General features: G+C 37.7%; 3 protein-coding genes across 3 annotated transcripts in view; 1 reads left to right on the plus strand and 2 right to left on the minus strand.

Moving 5' to 3' along the window:
• LOC129939626 (DNA-binding protein RFX2) overlaps positions 1-15499 on the plus strand; it is a 91123-nt gene extending 75624 nt beyond the window's left edge. Inside the window, exons 8-11 of the mRNA XM_056047713.1 lie at positions 5973-6275; positions 6344-6658; positions 6735-7103; positions 14152-15499. Coding sequence (XP_055903688.1) covers positions 5973-6275; positions 6344-6658; positions 6735-7103; positions 14152-14238 — 1074 coding nt within the window. The 3' untranslated portion in view covers positions 14239-15499. The remainder of the gene's footprint in view (positions 1-5972; positions 6276-6343; positions 6659-6734; positions 7104-14151) is intronic.
• Positions 15500-16213: 714 nt separating this feature from the next.
• On the minus strand, positions 16214-18453 carry LOC129939519 (uncharacterized). The gene is made up of 4 exons (XM_056047560.1): positions 18202-18453; positions 18024-18037; positions 16638-17570; positions 16214-16469 (listed from the first exon to the last, which is right to left on the minus strand). Exons 1-4 carry the CDS (start codon positions 18451-18453, stop codon positions 16214-16216), a joined length of 1455 nt encoding a protein of 484 aa, XP_055903535.1.
• Positions 18454-18864: 411 nt separating this feature from the next.
• LOC129939528 (uncharacterized) lies at positions 18865-21570 on the minus strand. Its single transcript, XM_056047571.1, has 2 exons — positions 20677-21570; positions 18865-20562 (listed from the first exon to the last, which is right to left on the minus strand). The coding sequence occupies exons 1-2, from the start codon at positions 21568-21570 to the stop codon at positions 18865-18867; spliced, it is 2592 nt and encodes an 863-aa protein (XP_055903546.1).
• Between the last annotated feature and the right edge of the window lie 259 nt (positions 21571-21829).

Consider the following 21829-nt stretch of genomic DNA (forward strand, 5'->3'; position numbering starts at 1 on the left):
AAAAGGGGCTAAGAGCTTCATCACAACTGTGAAGGAAGTTTTGTTATATGGAAAGCAATGAGTTATTATGTAAGAGTTATGGCTGAGGTGGTTGTATTAAAAATTACTGCAGCTCTTGGTGTATGGGAATCTTCGAAAGAAATTGTCCTAAACAATCTAACATTTTTTGACCCATTAACTTGGCCTATGATAGCGCGCCTATTCATATTGCAATTCCTTCAATTTCTGCGGTGCTCATCTGATCTATAAACACATTATTAAATATACTTGGGAAGATGGTTAGTGATGGTTGTCGTTAGTTTAAAGAAAAAGAATCATTTATTTCTACAATTAAGTAAGCGTTTAGCGAAATGTCGTTGAATTTTAACTTTAAGTAAGTGTTTGATTTTGGATAATTCTTTTCTAAAGATCTTAACAGAGTAGTTAACACCAACAGATGGCACATTAACCATCAAAATTTGGAGAAAAAAAAAATAGTAAACAGTATTTTCGAAAATGGGTATAAACATTTAAATTAAATGAATAAAATCGTTGTAGGCACTTACTTACTTACTTACTTACTTAAGGTGGCGCTACAGTCCTGTGTGAACTAGGGCTTCACCCAACAAATTTCTCCATCTAGCTCGATCCCTAGCTAGATGTCTCCAGTTTCGCGCTCCAAGTTGGGTGAGGTCACTTTCCACTTTTGAGCGCCGCCTGATCGGCGGTCTTCCTCTACTGCGCAGCCCTGTGGGTGTGAATTTGAAGACTTTCCGGGCCGGAGCATTGGTTTTCATGCACGCTACGTGACCCAGCTTTCTTAGTCGTTGGACTTTTACCCTTTTGGCTATGCATACGGGACCGTAGATCACACGAAGAACTTTTGTCTCGAACCGACCCAAGGTGCTTTCATCCGCTTTTGTCATAGTCCATGCTTCTGCAGGACGTATAGCAGGACGGGGATAATAAGGGTCCTATATAACAACACTTTGGTCCCTCGAGAGAGGACTTTGCCACTCAATTGCTTTCTTAGTCCAAAGATAGATGAGATTAAACGAAGAATAACTCTTACTATTCTTCGTTTAATCTCAGCGCTGGTGTTTTGTTCTGCGTTATTAGCGGAGCGTAGGTAGACGAAGTCCTTGACTACCTCAAAATTACTTCTGTCGATGGTGACGTTTTGACCAAGACGTCGGTCTCGAAAGTTTGTTTTGCCTTCATTAACCGTTAAACCCATTTTTGCCGCCTCTGCCTCAATACTCACAAAAGCCCCATTGACATCACGCTAAGTTCATACGATTATGTCAATGTCATAGCATATGCTAGTAATTAGACAAAATTTTGAAAGATAGTGCCTCTAGTATTGACGTGTGAACTCTGCACTATTCTTTCAAGTACGATGTTAAAAAAATCGCATGACAGCGCATCACCTTTAACAAAACTTTTTTTGATGTCGAAAGGTTCTTTTAAGTTGTTTCCAACCTTTATATAGCAACTTGAATTCTTCCTGCATAAACGGCCGAGTTTGGTAGGGATACCAAAACTAGAAATGCCTCTATACAGCTCGTTCCGTCATATGCGGCCTTGTCGATTTGGTGTTCTTGGGGTTTTCCAGGATCTGCCGTAATGTGAATATTTGATCGACTGTGGACTTTCCTGGTTTAAAACCACATTGATAAGGATCTTTCAGGTTGTTGACGATGTGCTTTAGACGTTCACAAATTACGGCAGAGAAGATTTTATAGGCGATGTTAAGTAGACTGATTCCTCTATAGTTGGTGCAGTTTAGAGGGTCTTCTTTTTTCAGGATCGGGCAAACAATACTGAGGTTCCATTCATCGGGCATGCTTTCTTCCGACCATATCTTACAGATAAGTTGGTGCATGCTTCTAACCAACTTTTCTCCAGCTGCTTTAAAGAGCTCGGCATTCAAGCCATCCGCTCCAGCGGCTTTATTAGACTTCAGCTTAGATATGGCAATCTTTACATCGTCTAAGTCGGGAGCTTTCGTCGTCTATGTTGAATGGATCATCCTGGCTGACATGACAGCGGAATTCGGTTCGTCGTCGCCGTTATACATTTTGCAGAAGTGGTCCTTCCATATCCTCAGCATTGACTGCGGTTCTACTATGATGTTTCCACTTCGTCTTTGCAGTCTTCGGTTTTAGGTTTATATACTTGTTAATTTCGTTTCACCTGTTAATAAAATTTTCGAACTTCATTTCTCCTTTTAATCCTCTCAAGTCTCAACATCTTCGACCGCACGCTCTTTCTTTTTCCTTCTAAGAAGTTCCTCTCGCCTCTTCTGCTCATAGAGCTCATGAGCAGCTCTCGGCCTTTTGCTTGGCTGCTTTTGCCTGCCGACATTCCTCATCAAACCAGGGGTTCCTGGTTGGTGGCTGCTTGAAACCCTAAACATCAGAGGCGGGTTCTCTGATTGCAGCTTGTCAATGTTGCCACTGGTTTTCGATACATTGTGTTGGCGGCAGAGAACTTCGAGAGAGGTTACTTGTAACTCGGTCGGAATTGGCGATCTCATGCGATTGTAGCCGTTCGGCGTTGTTCCTCCTCCCGGCACCTCCCTGTTTTGCTTGGGTCTGGAAAACCGAAGTGCTGCCTTGGCTATAACGAGGAAGTGGTCCGAGTCGATGTTAGCTCCTCGGAAAGTTCGGACATCCATGTTGCTGGAAGCGTGTCTGGCGTCAATCGCAATATGGTCAATCTGGTTGACGGTAGATTGATCTGGAGAACTCCAAGTTCCTTTGTGGATGTTGAGGTGTGGAAAACGCGTACTTGCTACCATGAAGTTTCGCCCTGCAGCAAAATCTATGAGCCTGAATCCGTTGTAGGAAGTGTTGTCGTGCAGGCTGTTTTTCCCGATTATAGCACCCAAGATGTCTTCCCTTCCTAGCTTTAATATCGTATGTAGGACACTGCTCATATGTTTTGTCTAAGAGCTCAAAAAACATATCTTTGGTGTTGTCATCCTTTTCTTCTGTGGGGGCGTGCGTGAATATCAGACTAATTTTGCCGAATTTAGCCTTGATGCGGATGGTCATGAAGCGCTCGTTGATCCAACTATAGCTCAAGGCTTGTAACCTAAATCTGGCTCCTATAACAAAGCTGCCAAATAAGTGCTGTTGGTTTTCGCGGTAGCAGTCACTATAGTAAATGTCGTAGTTTTACATCCTCTTTTTGCCCGACACATCCCATCGTATTTCCTGGATGGCGGTGATGTCTGCTTTATAGCAGCCTAGGGCCTCCGGTAATTCTTCGGCCGACGTGGTCTGTTAAGGGACCTTACATTCCAAGTACAGATCCGAAGTTCGTTGTCCTTATTTCGTATGCTTGGGTTGTCAACAGTGAATCCGTCCGTATCCGAGGCTTGTTGGTGCTTCGCAATCAATGTATTTACGTGGTCAGGAAGTCACCCCGACGCGACGGCACAACCCCAACCTGGAGGGCCAGATCCTTAGTATAACTCCAAGAACGAAGAGCCGGATAAACCACTCCTTATAGACCTGGGTTCCGAATAACTCGTAGAAGGCCTATAACTGGAACTGTAGGCGCCACCCTTGATTCCATCTCGGGAATTCCTCCGCTGCCGTCTGGATAAAAAGAGGTGCCTTAGTAAAAACCCCTCTCACAAAGGGGTGGTGAGAGTAGGACTTGATAGACAGGGGTGGGTTTTGAGAAAAACCTGTGGACGCTTGTGTCCTCTTAAATGCACATGTTTACCATTTGACCATACTTTTTTGGTACAATGTTATTAGTTGAATAGGTAAATTAAAAATCCCTTGGGCTGACAAACTTTAGCCGAAAAAAAGTTGTTGATCGAGTTTTTTCCGTCCCAACTAAATGATTTGATGTCTCCAGACAAATTCCTTAGAACTTCTATCTCATTTTTCCACTCAACGGACAACATACCGTGGTATCAAAAACCGAAAACAAAAATGGCCATTTCAACCGGTTTTATGTGCTTCCCTTTTCTTTTTGTACAGCAACTTCCACTGATAAGATATTTTACCTTAAGCGACACTTTTTGGACTCATACAACAACACATAATAATTTATTTCAAAAACTTCTGATACAATGTATGTCATTCAAGTATTTCTCTCGTTGTTTTATGTCCACTGCGGAAATGTGCGGGTATAAAGAATCTTTTAAATCATCCTGATTATTACACAAAAGGTTAAGTTCCATTCCACATTCGCTTACCAAATTTATCCAATCATCACACCAACTTGTTTTGGTTCGTATTTCTTGGAGCGCTGTTATATTCGAAAGCCTATTATTGCTCATCTTCATAACTCTCAAAATGTAATCGACTTGCATTTTTAGGGTTCGTATGAACATAGGTGATTATTCTGATTTCAAAATAATAACACAGTTGGGTGTATTTGATGGCAGTCCAAAAATTCGCTTAATAAAGTATCGGAGAAGTTTCTCAACTATTTCGTATTGTTTCATTCCCCAAGTTTGTGCCGCTTAAAATATGACAGACTCAGAAACCGCTTCAAATATCTTAAACTTTTGTTTAAAAAACATTTTTTCCAAGTTAACTAGTTTCTCTCTAAGATCAATTTCCATGCTCAAATTTTTCGTTAAGTGAACTCCAAGGTATTTGAATTCCGTGACAACTTCAATGATCTCTCTATTATAGAACCATTTTTCTTTCGCTGAATTGCGGCCTCCTCGTTTAAAAATCAAAATTTCGGGAATGTTTCTGCGATACTTTTAAGGGTAAAAATGTGGTCTTCCCTCGAATTAACTGTAATAAAGCCGGCTTGAAACTCCTTAAGAGCTTTTTGTCTTCTATCCATTTATTAAAACGTTTTTGCAAAATCAGCGTGAATATTTTATATGAAGCATTTAGAAAGGATATTCCTCCATAATAAGACACCTTGGTAAAGCTCCCTTTCTTATGAATTGGGAAAATTATGGACTCCTTGAATTCTAGTGGTATCATTCCTATTTCCATGACATTGTTATATATAGTTGTCAGTCGATTGATAAACTCTGCTGTGCCATACTTATAAAATTCTGCTGGTATGCCATTCAGTCCGCATGCTTTCCCATCTTTAAGATCCACTGCAGCTAAAAAGAATTATTATCCAACAAATATTGATGTTCGAAGTAGCCATCATTCGAATGCCTGTATGCTCTAAGCCAGCTAAACGATAATTTCCGTGCCTTTCTACAGTCTGCATCAAACCATGGCTCTATGAAGTTCTCCCGGAATTTGCTGTTGGCCGCTACAGTTGGATACGACTCCTTGATTATTTTATCCAGCTTGGATAAATCACAATTTCTTTGAGTCAAGCCTTGCTTGATATTTCATCTCATTTCCGTCTCAGCGCCCTGTTTTCAAAACTCTTTGTTGGTCAAAAAAAGTATTAGGATAGTAAATGTTTAGTTTTATTAAACAAAATAAAAACGACCCGTAAAAAGAACCGACCCGTTTTTACGTGCACCTCATATTTAAATATGTTTAAAATGTACATTTTTGATTTCCCAAAAGTTTTTAAACATCTATATTTTAAGATTCGTAAGGCTTCAAAATAAAAATTTGAAATTCCAATAATGCAGGTATTTAAAGCTTAATTTAGTACACTTATTTCGACTGAGCATAAAAATCCCATCCACCAACGAAACTTGTGATGTTCTTAGCTTAATGTCAAGCTGTAGAAACATCACATCTTATACGGTTAATCATTTAATAAAATAAAGAATGGAGGAATTTAGTGATAAATTTATGCTCGGCATTTTGAAAACAATAGTCCGAACCAACTATTTGAAAACTTAGTCGAACCACTTTTTAACGATATTCTAACTCTTTGTACAAAAGCCTTTGTCCCTAACCAACATATTCGAATCGCACTTTTTTCCTTCAACTTAAGATTTAAATTTTTGGAATATTGTTTTTATTTATTATTTATTTATTGAAATTGTTATTAATCAAAAAATTTCTTTCTTCTTCTTATATTTTTAGTATTTAGGGGATGGTTCTGGTTGCATCCCAATATTTCCTCACATTGAGCTCGATAACTCATTCAACAACGAACTTACTCTGGATGATGTTGAAACCTTTCGTTCCATGTATCGTGAGCATTGTGAATCGTTTCTCGATGCTGTTTTGAATCTCGAATTTGGTACCATTGAATATCTTTGGCGTGATTTTTGGCGTTCTTCGGACAACAATAACCTAGATGAATGTGAAGAGGAAAAATATTTATCAAAAACTAAACTTTACTTACTTTGTCATTGCAATGGAGTTCAAAAGTTTATCAAACAGGTAAATCTAAGATTTGAAAATCTTACCAAACAAACTTCTCTATAAAGAAGAAATTTTATTCTTTTAAGGTGGATTACCAATTTTACCAAAATATGGTTGATGTCCTCATTCCGGACGTTCTTCGTTCCATACCCAACGCACTTACCCAAGCCATTCGGAATTTTGCCAAAAACTTGGAAATCTGGCTTTGCGAGGCAATGGTCGGGGCCCCAGATCGTGTGGTCCAGATCAAATCTGCAGCTATCTCGGCTTTTTGTCAAACCCTTAGACGTTATACATCTTTGAACCATCTAGCTCAGGCTGCACGTGCAGTTCTTCAAAATAATTCCCAAATTGCACAGATGTTGAATGATCTTAACCGTGTTGACTTCCACAATGTCCAAGTGAGTATAACACCAGAAGTCATGCTTGGAAAGAAAAGAAGCCTTTAAGAAGTATTTAATTTCTTATTTTTTGCAGGAACAGGCAGCTTGGGTATGCCAATGTGACACTTCTATTGTTCAACGTCTTGAGAATGATTTCAAAACAGCTTTACAACAACAAAATACCCTCGAACAATGGGCTAGTTGGCTACGTCTTGTAGTTGATTCGGCTTTAGAAGAATATCGAGACAAACCCAATTATGCTAAAGCTGCTCGACAATTTCTGCTCAAATGGAGTTTCTACAGTTCAATGGTAATAAGGGATTTAACTCTAAGATCGGCTTCAAGCTTTGGTAGCTTCCATTTGATACGTTTGCTTTATGATGAATACATGTTTTTCTTGGTGGAACATAAAGTTGCTGAGGTTTTACAGAAGACCGCAATCGCTGTGATTAGCGATCGAATGGTAAGTTATATAATAATGAAAAATGTTCATTAATTTTGTTTAATGTGATTTTGTTTTCATTAGTACTATAATTAAATTTTACTTTGCATTAAACGTGTTCTTAGTGCAGACAATTTTAAGGCTGGCTAAACATAAGGTTAAAAAAAGTTTAAGGAATTAAGTAAATTTTCGGCGCTAACAACTATCATTGTTCTAAATAGATCCAATGGTGTTTATTTGTATTGTCTAAAGGGCGTTCGAAATTTTCTGATCTGTCCCACAGAGTTTTTATAAAAATTCAAGTTTATGGCAGTTTTTCCGAAGAAGTTCATAAAAAGTCCTTAATTTTATCTGTAAGACCTTTTAAAGTAAAGAAAATAACAAAGAAATATTATGGTTTAGGTAAATACTAGTTTTAGTGTGTGCTGCCTCCTGATTTCTGAATTACTTCAAGTAACCTGTGATGCATGGATTCATTGAGCGAAATTTGGACCCAAGACTGTTTTATGGCTTCAATAAACTCTTCGGTTTTTTGGTACTGCATTTCTCCTTCGTAGACTTTTCTTGAAAGGCATCCCCACTCGTTTACATGATGTTCAGTTCAGGAGAATATGGGGGCCATGGTTATAGGTTCATATTTTAACCCTGAGCCAATGCTTTTGTTGGCCGTTATTGTTGGAAAGTCCGTTTTGTCCACCAAATTATTCAGAAGTTTTTGGAATTCCAGAATCGATTTATAAGTGATTGTCATCATATCAGAGCTTTGAAAAACCAACGGTCACGTAATAGGTAATTGATCCCCATACCATTACACCACCTCCTTTGCTGTGCCTTTTTTCAAGATAGAATTATTCCCTTCTTAAATCATGGACATAGCAGCTATATTCATCAGGCCCAAATTAATTTTTTTTTATCGGAAAAGACGACGCACAGTATGCCAAGCTCGGTTCCACCTACGGTGATTTGTTGCAAAATTTAGGCGTTGGCTCATGCGTGTAGTACCCGTGGCATGATTATTAGTGCGTTGGACTGTCATGCAAGGGGTCTTGGGTTCAATCCCTGCCTGTGCCACCTTAATTTAAAAAAAAATAAAAATTATTTTCGCGGGTACTGCCTCTTGCGAGGAATTGACAAATCCTTCAAGAGTAATCCTTGTCATGACAAAAGTGCTATTTCAAACTAGCCGTTCGGATTCGGCCTAAAATTGTAGGTCTCTACCATTCCTGACAACAGTACTCGCAGGAATGATTGAGAGTTGTAAGTCACTAGGCCCTGGTTCACAACGGACTGTTGCGCCACCCCATTTGATCATGCGTGTAGCATTCAATGGTGGGTTTTTCTTCATTTTTTGGTGTCGTCACTAATGGAAAACCTTGAATTTGAATCAGCACTCACTATTGCCTGCCTTTCCTGAAATGATGTGGCTTTGTTGACTCTTCCTTTTTGCTTTTTTTCACTGCCTCTCTGGATCCTTGAGGTAGTTGTATACATTTGAACTTATTCTAATTTTGCTGGCTATAAAACGGATGGTTTTGCCAAGATCTCTTTAAGCTCGAACTTGGCCTATTCCCTCATTGGTTAGACTCTAACACATACTTCTTGATTCTATCAAATTAATACTTGTACTAAGTTCCCAAACAATCAGTGTATCCTTTTATCTGATTTAAAACATGCTAATGGGTAAATTTAGATCTTCTTCATGTGACAAAAAAACAGGTGCGTTTTAAGACCTTCTTTGGAAGAAGCGTCATAAAACTTGTATTTATTAACTTAATCCAAAAATGTTTGCTTGCAATATAAATTTAATAAATACCACATTCATTCCACATTTGAGTTTTTCTCAAAAACCTAAGGGTTTAAGAAATATCGGCAAATAAAACACGGAAAATAATTGTCACTATCCATGTGACACGAAGTGTATGAATTAAATTTTAAAAATATCTGATGTTAACGGGTGTTTTTCTGGAGGTTAGCAAAACGGTAATACATCTACATGAAACCCGCTTCCAAAATGTTTAAGTTTATTTCAATAGAACCAAGTACCAAAAGAATTAACAGAAATATTTAAGATTAAGGATATTTGTTTCCTGCGATTTGAGAAAGCCGCACAAGAAAAAGTGTAAACTGGTGAAATCAGACAATTTTAGAACCGCAATTCAAGTCGCCTCTGTGCGAGATCACCATTCCATGAAACTGGAAGGGGAGAAAATCGATTGTGTCTCGAGCTGTGTCAAATGTAGCCTCATCCTGTTGAAACTAAATGTCTCCTATGACCACATCATCCAATTTAGACCACAAGAAGTTGGTGAGCATCCATCTATAGTTTCTCGCATTCTGCTTAAAATGGTCTAGACAAAAATCCAATTAAGGAAATACGGAGAACTTTGAAATGTGGTCCGGCGAATTCAGCGAAATTTTTCCCGGTGTCCTTCCAGTCAAAAGAAGTTCATAGCGAGGCCTCTGAAATTCTCTCCTGCTTTTTGAGGAAATTGAAAAAAAAATATTTTTTTATCAAACGGGTTTGTAGAGGCTAATGAAGTATCGTTCATGAAGCCCTTTTGCACGAAAAAGATTCTTAGCACTGACCTACACTTTTTAAATAAATTACGTGTAGGATGTAAGGCTGTTTATTATACATTAATTGTCGTGCTCTTAAGGTGCCCAAAATTGATTATTAAGGTTTTGAAGCTTGAGCTTAATTATGTATAAAATATAAAACTTTTTATATTAATTACAAATTGGATATGAACCCTCTACAACATAAATTGTATAATGAAAAAATTGAAGACTCGATTCACCTCACTCTAAAAAATCATAAAGAAAATAAGAATATTCCTTATGTAAGTTGGAGATCGTCTGCACGCATATAGGTTAGGTTTGACGGGATGATGCAATTTTCGATCTAAAAATATCTCTTTCTTCTCTTCGACTTCGCACCCTGAGCTGATACCCATTCTGGATACCTAACCTATCAACAAATATTTTGCCATTGACTTCCCCATGAAGACCCCTAATTCTGAAGAGCCGCCGTTTTGCGGTTTCAATAAAACTTTATTAGATCAGCCGATTTACTTGATCTATTGGCTTATAGATCAAAGCAACAATATGGCTGGGTTGAAGCATTGATCCGTTTCTTGGCAATTGGTCTGTGCTTTCTTTTTCGTCAATGTCACAGTGCACTGGAACCCAACGAAGGTTAACCGTATTGGCTTTGCTGAGTGAACGTAGATCTCCTTGGCACTGCCTTACCAGTTTTTACTTCGTGACAATGGCTGATATGGCCTTGATTGCTGCTCATTTATGATCAACGAACTTATTGCAAACGAAGAAAGTTTTTCTGAGATTCCACGTGTTTCCTATAGAGACCATCCAATGCGATAAAAATACTTCCAAAAAGTGTTTGGAAGGCCATTCAAGACGATTGTGTATTTTTGTTTAAAAAAACTCCTACAAAATCAAATATTTCCAAGCTATATAGGTTAATTTGCTTTTAATAAGTTGGGTTTTAGGGCAGTTGTTACTTGTATTGTATTAGCATATAAAACCCCCTAAGTGCAAAGGGGTCAACTCGAATTATGTTAAATTCTTACTTACTTAAGGTGGAGCTATAGTCCGGGGTGGACCTGGGCCTCAACCAACATGTGTCTCCAGCCAGCTCGGTCCCTAGCTAGCTGTCTCCAGTTTCGCACGCCAAGTTGGTTGAGGTCTTCTCCCATCGGGGTGCGCCATCCTAAGACGCTCTTATCTTTCTTTGACAGGGTCCAGACCTCAGCGCCATAAATGATAACCGGGATGATGAGTCTCTTATAGATGGTGATTTCTGCTTCTCAATTGCCTTCTAAGTCCAAAGAAGCAGCGATTTGCAAGAGTTATTCTTCGTTTGATTTCAGCGCTGGTGACGTTGTCTGTGTTAATAGCGGTGCCTAGGTAGACAAAGCTCTTAGCTACATCAAAGTTATAGCTGTCCATGGTGACGTTTGGTACAAGACGTCGTTGTTTAGTGTCTGTTTTGATGAGAGCATATACTTTGTCTTGCCCTCATTGACCACTTAACCCATCTTCTTCGCTTCCGTCGCAATGCTCAAAAACACTCCACTGACATCACGCTTTGATCTTCCAATTATGTCAATATCATCTGCGTATCCGAGTAATTGGATGGACCTTTGGAAGATTGTGCCTCCAGTGTTGACGGTTGAGTTTTGCACAATTCTTTCCAAAACGATGTTGAAGAAGTCACATGACAGTGCATCGCCTTGTCTAAAACCATTTTTGACATCAAATGAATCGGTTAGATCTTTTCCGACCTTCATAGAGCAGCGTGCATTCTCCATCGTCATTCTGCACAAACGGATAAGTTTGACAGGGATGCCAAAACTAGATATTGCTCGGTAGAGCTCTTCCCTATATATGCTGTCATACGCGGCTTTAAAATTGATAAAGAGATGGTGGGTATCGATTTGAGCTCCTGGGTTTTTTCCAAAATCTGCCTTAGTGTGAAAATGGTCAATAGTGGACTTTCCTGGACTGAAGCCATACTGATAAGGACCTATCAGGTTGTTGACGAACGGCTTCACACGTTCACATAATACGGCAGAGAGGATCTTATACGCAATGTTAAGAGACTGATGCCTCTGTAGTTGGCGCAGTTTAGAGGATTTCCTTTCTTATGTATCGGGCACAGTATGCTGAGATTCCACTCATCGGGCATGCTTTCTTCCGACCATATTTTGCAGATCAGTTGGTGCATGCTCCGTACCAAGTCATCGCCTGCTGCTTTGAATAGTTCGGCAGCGATGCCGTCAGTTTCAGCAGCTTTGTTTGACTTAAGTTCAGATATACCTATCTTCACTTCGTCAAGGTCGGGTAAGCGGAATTGTTGATCTGCGTCACCGAGGTTGAGTGGTTCTATCTCCCTTACAGTGGAATTCGGTTCGTCATCGCCGTTGTATAATTTGGAGAAGTGATCTTTCCATATTCTCAGCATCGACTGCGGTTCTACTACGATGTTCCCCTGATCGTCTTTTCAGGCTTCGGTTCGCGGCTGGTACCCTTGGATGTTTTTTTTTACTTTTTGGTAAAATTTACGAACCTCATTCCTGTTGTGACATCCCTCTATCTCCTCGATTGCGCGTTTCTCATGCTCTCTTTTTTTTCCATCTAAGAAGCCGGTGTTCCTCTCTCCTCTTCTGCTCGTAGAGCTCGCTAGCAGCTCTAGTCCTTCTGTGCAGCGCCGTTTTGTATGCCTCTTGTTTCGCTGCGTGCGCTTGCCGACATTCGTCGTCAAACAAGCGGTTTCGCTGTGGTGGCCGTGTGAAACCTAGCACTTCAGAGGAGACATCTCTGATGGCTGCAAGGCAATGTTGCCACTGGTTTTCAATGCTTAATGCAGGAAGCATAGGACTGCTTAAGAGGTTATTAGAGACTCGATCGGAAAAGGACATGGCAGTCTCTTGCGATTGTAGCCGTCTAACGTCGAATCTTTTCACAGTACTTCCGTGTTTTGGCTTGGATCGGGATATCCGTAGCCGTACCTTGGCTACAACGAGGTAGTAGTCCGAGTCAATGTTGGCCTCTCGGAATGAAAATGTGTGTCGATCGCAATGTGGTCAATCTGGTTGACGGTTGATTGATCAGGAGATTTTCATGTCCCCTTGTGGATATTGAGATGCGTGAACTGCGTACTAGCTATGAGCCTGAATCCGTTTTCGGAGGTGGTGTCGTGCAGGCTGTATATCTCCCGATTATGTCACCAAAGATGTCTTCTCTTTCCAGCTTGGCATTAAAATGTCCTAAGACAATTTAAATGTCATAGCCAGGGCACTGCTCATATGTCTTGTCCAAGAGCTCGAAGAATATGTCTTTGGTGTCTTCATTTTTCTCCTCTGTTGGGGGCATGCTCGCATATTAGGCTTAAGTTGGCGAATTTAGCCTTGATGCGGATTGTCGTGATGCGCTCGCTCATACTGTTGAAACTCAAGACTTTTTGCCTGAGTCTAGTTCCAACAGCAAATCCACACACAAGTAGACGCTGTCTTTGTTCTCGGTAGCAGTCGCCGTAGTAAACATCGCAGTCTTTTAGTTTGCGTTTGCCCGGTCCATCCCATCGCACTTCTTGGATCGCGGTAATATCTGCCTTGCAGCAATTTAGGGCTTTCACTAATTGTTCGGCTGCACGTGGTCTGTTAAGGGACCTAACATTCCACGTACATATCCGAAGTTCGTTGTCCTTATTTCGTTTGCGTGGGTTGTCAACAGTGAATCCGTCCCTATAGGAGGCTTGTTGGTGCTTCGCCCCGTCACCCCGACGGTACAATCACCAACCTGGAGGGCCAGATCCTTAGTATAACTCCAAGGAAGGTGAGCCGGATAAAACGCTCCTTACAGGACTGGGCTCCGAATATGTCAAAGAAGCCCTATAAGGTGTTCACTATAAGTAGTTCAACCTTGCTGGAACTGTAGACGCCACCGTTGATTCCATCTCGAGAATTCGTCTGCTGCCGCCTGGATAAGGAGAGGTGCCTTAGTGGAAACACCTCTCCCCCCCTCTCTCGTTTGCTGCCCTAAAAACTTTCCACTGGGGTTGGAACCTAATCTTCAGTTGAGGTACTAGGCACCCGATGTTCACCGCTGGGAGGTGAGAGTAGGAGTTGATAGACAGAGGTGGGTTTTGAGAAAAACCTGTGGACGCTTGTGTCCTCTTGAATGCACATGTCTACCATTTGAACATCCTCGCATGATTTTGGCGACCAATAATTGGAAATGCCTTATCTTAAGCTCACGTAATTCTACATATAATTATTCACGAGAATGTGGATGGATAACACGTCCCCTAAATCAAAACAGCATAGTTTCGATCTAATGACTTCGTTTCCGGTCAGTCAACCCTTGTGTGAAATTTCTTTATTTATCAATTTGAAAAACTGTTAAACTAAAAAACATTAAATTACACTAAGAGGTCGATTAAGATACTTTCGAAAATTAATTTCTTACTTTGTTTTTGCAATTTCTATACATCTCCTAATTTTTGTATGTATTCGAATTAATAATTTTTTTTTATTTGTTCTTACAGCAAAAAGACACCGATTTCGAATTTGATTACCAACTGGCATTTATTGAAACCGACACAAATATAGCTAAGAGAATGAAACACGAATGATTAAAATACTTGATTTTTTGTTAAACCCAAAACAATTTGAAATTGATATTTGAACTTTATAAAATAAAATAAAGACATGAAAAATAAATTAGGACCGATTTTGATTTTTTTATGTTCGATTGGTAAATTGTTGTTTTTTTTAAATTTCTTCATATTTATAACTCATTCTTAAATTATCGTTATTAATTAATCTTCAGTTATTTTGTCACATCTCATAAACCAAAATCATATCTATCAGTCGAATACTTTATAAGTTTTTTGCCTCGATATTCAATCCTTTAAAGTTTAAACCGTCCAAAAATAGAAGAATTTTTGTAAAATTAATGAATAAACTTCGTGGACTTGGAATTTCAATAAAAATAAAAAAAGAAAAAACTACACAACGGAATGTTACTTCAAAACTAAATACAAAATAAACTAAATTTTTGTAAAATATTTATGTATATTTTATTTATTATTTATTTATTTCTAAAAATGAAAAAAATTAACTACAGGCCTTAAAAGTGCAACAAAACGAATTAATATAGTAGATTTATAATATTTATGTTTTTTAACCAACAGAAAATATAATATCAAGTTATATTAATTAAAAGTATAGAAAATGTTCATTGCAACATTTTTAAAGAAAATTTCCTTATTTATAAATTATAAAAACAAAACAATTAAAAATATGAAAAATGGTTGTTAAAAACTTGAGGAAATATATTTCCATACAAATTAATGATGAATGAAACATAAAAAATATCAAAAATAAAAAATAAACCAAAAACTATTATAATATTTTTATTTAGCTAGAAAACATATTTTCAAAACCTGTCATTTTTATAAGGAATTAAAAAAAAACTACTAAATGTCTAGTCTTGTAGAATTTTAAGCTAAATACTTAATTAAATTTTCAAAATTTTGTATTTACATTTATATAAAAAAAAAATATAGTTTAATATAAGTTTTTTTTTTAATTTATTTTATAAACAATTGCTCAAGCACATATGATGGAAGAGAAGAAGTTGGAAAGTTTTCGTTAAGGATCAAAAATAAAAATGTAATAAATGGCAAAAGTATAGTTTTCGAAATAATTTGATGTGTTTATACAAAAAATTCAACATTTCAAAATTTATCATAAAATCTACCTTAACGAAATCATACTTAAAGGTGAAAGTGAGAATCAAAGAACGCATATGCTCAAATAATATTATTGTCTGCTCAAAAATAAAACAAAAAGAAACTACGTATCAAAAATATTTTTTACAAATTGTACAAATCTAAAAACACTTTAAGATTAAATTTAATATTTATTATTTTATGTATTTATAATAATGTAATAGAATAGATTATAGATTTATGTTTATTTATTTTTTAGTTTTATTTAAGAAATATTTCTGCACAATATTGTTTCTTTTTCTTTTGTATGGAAACATTTTAAACTTTAAAATCAAAACTATCAAACTTGAAACTAACTTAAAAATTAAGAATCAAAAATGAAAAATTAAAAAAAAAAACATAACGTAAAAATGAAAATATACAACAAAATTGTTTGTTGTTTAAGTTGATATAAATATAAGTATATGGTATATACATCTCTTTTTGTTTTAATAAAGTGAGTGTAAAAGAAAATTAAATAAATGGTTGTATTTACTAAATTTCTTTTTATTTTTCAAAAATGGTTTCTTTACAGAACTTGGTTTATAAATGTTGAAACCAAGCGTTTTCAATTTCTTATATATATTGATCTTTGAATAAAACAATAGAGTACTTGAATGATTTATAAAGAATTTATTTATAACCTCTTTGGAGGACAAGTATTTTAATAATGGCGAGCAAGACGGAAATTTAGTCTTTTTTGAGCCATGTGGTTTTTAGGTTTGACGTTATATAATTTGACTTTTATTTATATTTCGATAACTCAGTGGCTATGTAAAAGTACAAGTACACAAAGAATATAAAATGAGCTTAGTGTACAATTATGGTTAAAATTTTATAAATCAACATTATTTTCTAAAATAGGCTGAACATTCTCCCCGTCTTGAAGGACTAAAGGTGCTTCAACAACTGAAGATGCCTCAGCGTCCGAAGGTGCTTCAACGACCGGTAGTCGACAGAGATTAGCAACTGCTCTTTTAAAAATTCCAGTGGCAGTTTTCAAAGTAACCACTCGAACGATGTGATCGGTACCAGGATGCAATTCCATGACTCTACCAAGCTTCCATTTCAACGGAGGAAGGTTATCATCTCTTATTATGACAATGTGATTTAATTAAAGGCCAATAAATTTATTTCTTTTCCATTGATTCCGCTGTTGCAAAGTGTGGAGGTATTCATTCTTCCATCGGTGTCAAAATTGTTGCATAAGCCATTGCACTCGCTGCCAACGATTTAGATAGGATAAATTTTTATCGCACAGATCTGGCTCAGGAATTGCAATAAGTGAAGAACCTGTTAAAAAATGGCCTGGGGTTAAAGGTTTAAGGTCATTGGGATCTTCAGAGAGAGGGGAAAGAGGACGGGAATTAAGAATGCACTCTATCTGGATAATAAGAGTATTAAGCTCTTCATATGTCAAAGCCGCTAGATGTAAAATTCGTTTCATATGATGTTTTGCAGATTTTACGCCTGCCTCCCAAATACCACCAAAATGTGGGGATCTAGGAGAAATGTACTTCCATTCGATGCCCTCGTCTAAGCAAGTTTTCATAATTTCGGATTTAGACTGTTGATCTTGAAACATCTTATAAAGCGCCCTGAGCTCGTTACGTGCCCCAATATAATTTGTAGCATTATCACTATATATGATACGGCAAAGGCCTCTCCTGCTAATGAAGCGCCGCAAAGCACCCAAGAACGAAGAAGTAGTGAGATCTCCAACTAGTTCAAGATGAACAGCTTTGCTAACAAGGCATACAAATACCGCTACATCTACTTTCACGGCCGCTGTCCCACGACGCCGAGAGTGAACCATAAAAGGTCCGCAAAAGTCTGTTCCTACATTTGTAAAAGGACGTGAGGGCATCACACGATACTCTGGTAGATTTCCCATTTGCGGATGCTCAAAACGTGGACGTGCTCTAGCGCATAATATACGTCGTCTGATAACTCGTCGTATAAGAGGCTTCACATGCACAGACCAATATTGTTCACGAACGATTGACAGCAATCCTTGTTCTCCTACATGATGATATTTTATATGAATATCTCTTATCAAAGCCTTTGTAAACGCGTGATTATTTGGAAGAAGTGCTGGATGTTTATGCTTATACCCAACATCAGCGTTATTTATCCTTCCACCAACTCTAAGTATTCCCTTTTCATCAATGAATGGATTGAGGGAGCAAATGCTTGATTTGGGAGAAATTGATTTTTTTTTGTTTCAAAAGTAAGATATCGGATCCATAGTTCGATTGCTGTATCATCTTTATAAGACAATGAAGAGCGTTCTCCATTTCCTCCAATGTAAATGGCCCACCTACTCTTTCCTTTTTTCTATATAACGCTAAAGAGTTGTGGAAAAATCTTAGAATATAAGCAACTATTCTGAGTGTTCTCTGATGATTATTGTTGAATTTCAAATTAATCACAAAATCGGTATCTTCTTGTAATGAAAAGGTATGTTTTGTAGGCCTGCGCTCAAGAAGGTTTTCATCAATTGTATCTACAGACTTCGCATTAGGCCAATGTTCGTCAGAAAGGTATACAAATTCTGGACCATGAAACCATAACTTTGAGTTCATCAATTCACAAGGAAATGCTCCTCTCGAAACAATGTCAGCCGGATTTTGTTTGGTGCTTACATGACGCCATTGATCTATGGATGAAAGATTTTGTATTGTTGCAACTCTGTTTGCGACGAAAGTTTGCCAATGATGTGATTCTGAAGACAACCATGCGATATGCGATGACTATACTGGAGTCTGTCCAATAATACACCCTTTCAAATTTATCTTGGAAGATATGACGAATCCTTTTTACCAATTGTACCATCAACTGCGCAGCACATAATTCAAGTCGTGGAAGACAAACGTTCCTTACAGGTGCTACTTTAGACTTAGCGCACAAAAGTCGTACCGAAACCTTTCTATTGGACAGAATAGAACGCATATAAATACAGGTTCCGTGTGCCTTCTCGGAGCTATCAGAAAAGGCGTGTAATTCTACTTTATCAACGTTACCCCACATAGCCTGTCTTTCAATTGATATTTTATCCAAATTTGATAATGCCATTCTAAATTGTAGCCACATCTGATGCAGTGATTGTGGAAGAGCTTCATCCCAGTTAAAAATTCAGCTTCCAAAGCCTTTGTAAAAAAATCTTTGCCAATACAGTAACAGGATTTATAAGTCCTAAAGGGTCATATAAACGTGCTATATCAGCTAACACAGTGCGTTTAGTAATATGCTTATTTTCACCGGCATTGACCTTGTAAAAAAAAGTATCATCCTTTGGGTCCCGCACTACACCGAGTGTCTTGATGACATCATTGTTTTTAAGTTGAAAAAATTGTTCCTTTTCTTCATGTGGTATATCTTGTAGCAAGCTATCATTATTAGAACACCATTTTTTTTAGCGTTAATCCACCACGTTCCAATATTCCTCTTAATTCTCTTTTGATACATTCGAGCTCCTCTAACGTGCTAGCCCCATTCTGTTTTGATTGTTGATGCTCCTACTGAAAATTTATCACCCTCTTCCTCTGCTAAGTACAAAAGCGCTCTTGTAGCCAAAAAAGATGCTGAGGCCGTACCATACGTCACAGTACAGAGTTCATAAGTCTTTATCTCTTCATCTGGTCTGTCTCTCCACAAAATTTGGTGAAATGCTCGATCTTGTTCATTGAGAGCAATTTGACGGTACATTTTAGTTACTACGTCAGCAGTAAACACGTAGTTATGTGATCTAGATTTGATAAGTAAAGAAAACAAGTCAGGCTGCACGACTGGGCCCACGTATAAGATGTCGTTTAAGCTCACACCATTATCACATTTGGCACTAGCATCAAAAACTACTCTTAGTTTTGTAGTAGAGCTCTCAGGTTTTGTTATGCAATGGTGGGGAATATAATAATGTAATTTACCAAAATCTTGATTTTTGATCTCCACCATATGTTTCAGTTGCTTGTATTCTTTCATAAATGAAACATATTGCACTGCGAGATCGTGATTTTTTATCAATTTACGTTCTAATGCGTAAAATCTTCGAAGGGCAGTCGCATAAGAATTGCCTAATGATTCTGGATTCTGCTTAAAAGGCAATCTTACCTCAATTCGGCCATTTCTGAGACGTTTCACATTTTTAAGAAAATGTTCTTCACAAATTTTTTCATTTTTCGTGAATGGCAATTCAATTTGTTCGTGCTTTTCAATTTCCCAAAAAGAGGTAAGCATTGATGCAATATTTTCATTTTCACTATTTTCATCAGAATCGTTTACCAAGCAATGGACCTTTTTCTTGCATTCTCCTTGTGCAATGCTGCCAGACACCACCCAGCCAAATACAGTGTTTTGAAGAGTTGGAAGCCAAGGGCCTAGCTTAATCTGTCCAATGGATAATAAATATTCAGCTCCTATCAACAGATCAACTCGACTTGGGGTTCCAAATAAGGGATCTGCGAGATTAATATTCGATGGTATAGATAAACCGTTTGTATTAATGGGAGCATCAGGAAGGAACTCTGATATTCTGGCCACAATATAAGCATCAATATTTTCAGCATAATTATTAAATCGCGATTTGATGGTGAAGCTAATTTGATGTTTGCAAATTAATGAATTTTCTCCGATGCTACAGATGGACATTATTTTACTCTTACGTCTTATGCCTAAAAGGTTTGCGAATCGCTCAGTTAACAAGCTGACATGAGAAGCAGAGTCAAGCAAAACTCGGCAAGGAACTGGGGTGTTTTGTTTATCAAGAGCAAAAACTACTGCAGTGGCAAGAATGGCTTGTGCTGAACGGCTTTGTGTATCGTATGCAGCTGGAGACGTATTTTCATGAAGATGATATGTTTGGGGATATGGCTGAATCATCGGCGAAGCCAGGCTGTTGGAAGAACTTGCGACATTGTTTGAGGTAGGTCTTTGGCCATTTGAAGTTGATGCAATGTTATATGAAGCCGATTGTGGAACATCCTGAGGGATGCGTATAACGTTATCGTCATGAAGCAGCGTGTGATGTGAATTGTTGCACTTGCGACATTTTGATGCTTGGCAATTATTTGCATCATGATTGGGCTTAATGCAATTAAAACATAGTTGGTTCCCACTAACAAAACTTTGTTTTTGAGCAACAGGCAGAGTAAGAAATTGATAACACTTGTAAATATTATGGTTAGGCTTTTTGCAAAATAAACAAATTGATCGTGTGTTATTTTTATTATTTGAATGTTGAATAGAAAAGGTTTTAGAGCGATGAATTTGGTTAGTTTTAGCATGAACTGCAGTACTTGCCTGAGGAATGTCGTCATTGAGAATCAGGGTGCGTTTGGTAAGAAATTTTATAAGCTCCTGGTAACTGGGCATTCTTTCGGTGGGTCCTTCTTCGTTCCATTTGTTAAGTGTTGCACTGTCGAGTTTTGGGAGAAGTATTTGAACTAGTAGGTCATCCCATTGGCTTACAGGACGTCCAAGTGTAGTAAGAGCACGAAGATGACTATTGATCTCATCACAAAATTGACGTAGACTTGACGATGAAGGTTTTCGAATAGCTGAATACATCATTACCTTTTTAATGTGTTCAGTGGCAATCACACGTTTGTTGTCGTACTTTTCAATAAGCAGATTGAGAGCAACTTCTAAGTTGTCATCAGTGATCTCCAACGATTGTATTGTCCTAGCAGCTTGACTAGATAGAGAGGAAATCAAATAGTGTAGCTCGGAGACATTGCTTAATGAGGAATTATTGTGGATTAGGGAATTGAAAATTTCGTGAAAGGATAGCCACTGGGTAACTTCACCTGAAAAAATAGGAATGTTAAGCTTTGGAAGTTTCAACTGATTAGATGATTTAGTTTCGGTAGATACAACATTTTCTGTTCGCAAAGTAGATTTTCGACTTTGTATTTCATGAAGAACTTTGGATCTTGATTTGTAGTACATCTCCTCGCATTCAGCTCGCACGTCGACTTTGGCACCAATTTCCTTGGGATCGATATCCTCCAACTTGATCTGGAGTTGTTCAAATGCTTTAAAAACAGACTCCAAAGCTTGAAGACGAACCTCGAATTCCGAAGTGTGTTTTGCATTAATTTCTGATAGAAACTCATTTATTCTGTCTAATTGTTTGGTGCAAACGAGACGTCGAGCTTTTAGCGGTTCTATTTTCTTCTGAGCGGCTTCGGCCATCGTGATGGCAAAAGTATAGCGAAATAAATCACGTCGGGGTCACCATGAAAATGTTGAAACCAAGCGTTTTCGATTTCTTATATATATTGATCTTTGAATAAAACAATAGAGTACTTGAATGATTTATAAAGAATTTATTTATAACCTCTTTGGAGGACAAGTATTTTAATAATGGCGAGCAAGACGGAAATTTAGTCTTTTTTGAGCCATGTGGTTTTTAGGTTTGACGTTATATAATTTGACTTTTATTTATATTTCG

The sequence above is a fragment of the Eupeodes corollae genome, chromosome 1, assembly GCF_945859685.1.
Source record: "Eupeodes corollae chromosome 1, idEupCoro1.1, whole genome shotgun sequence".
In the NCBI taxonomy this organism is placed as follows: Eukaryota; Metazoa; Arthropoda; class Insecta; order Diptera; family Syrphidae; genus Eupeodes; species Eupeodes corollae.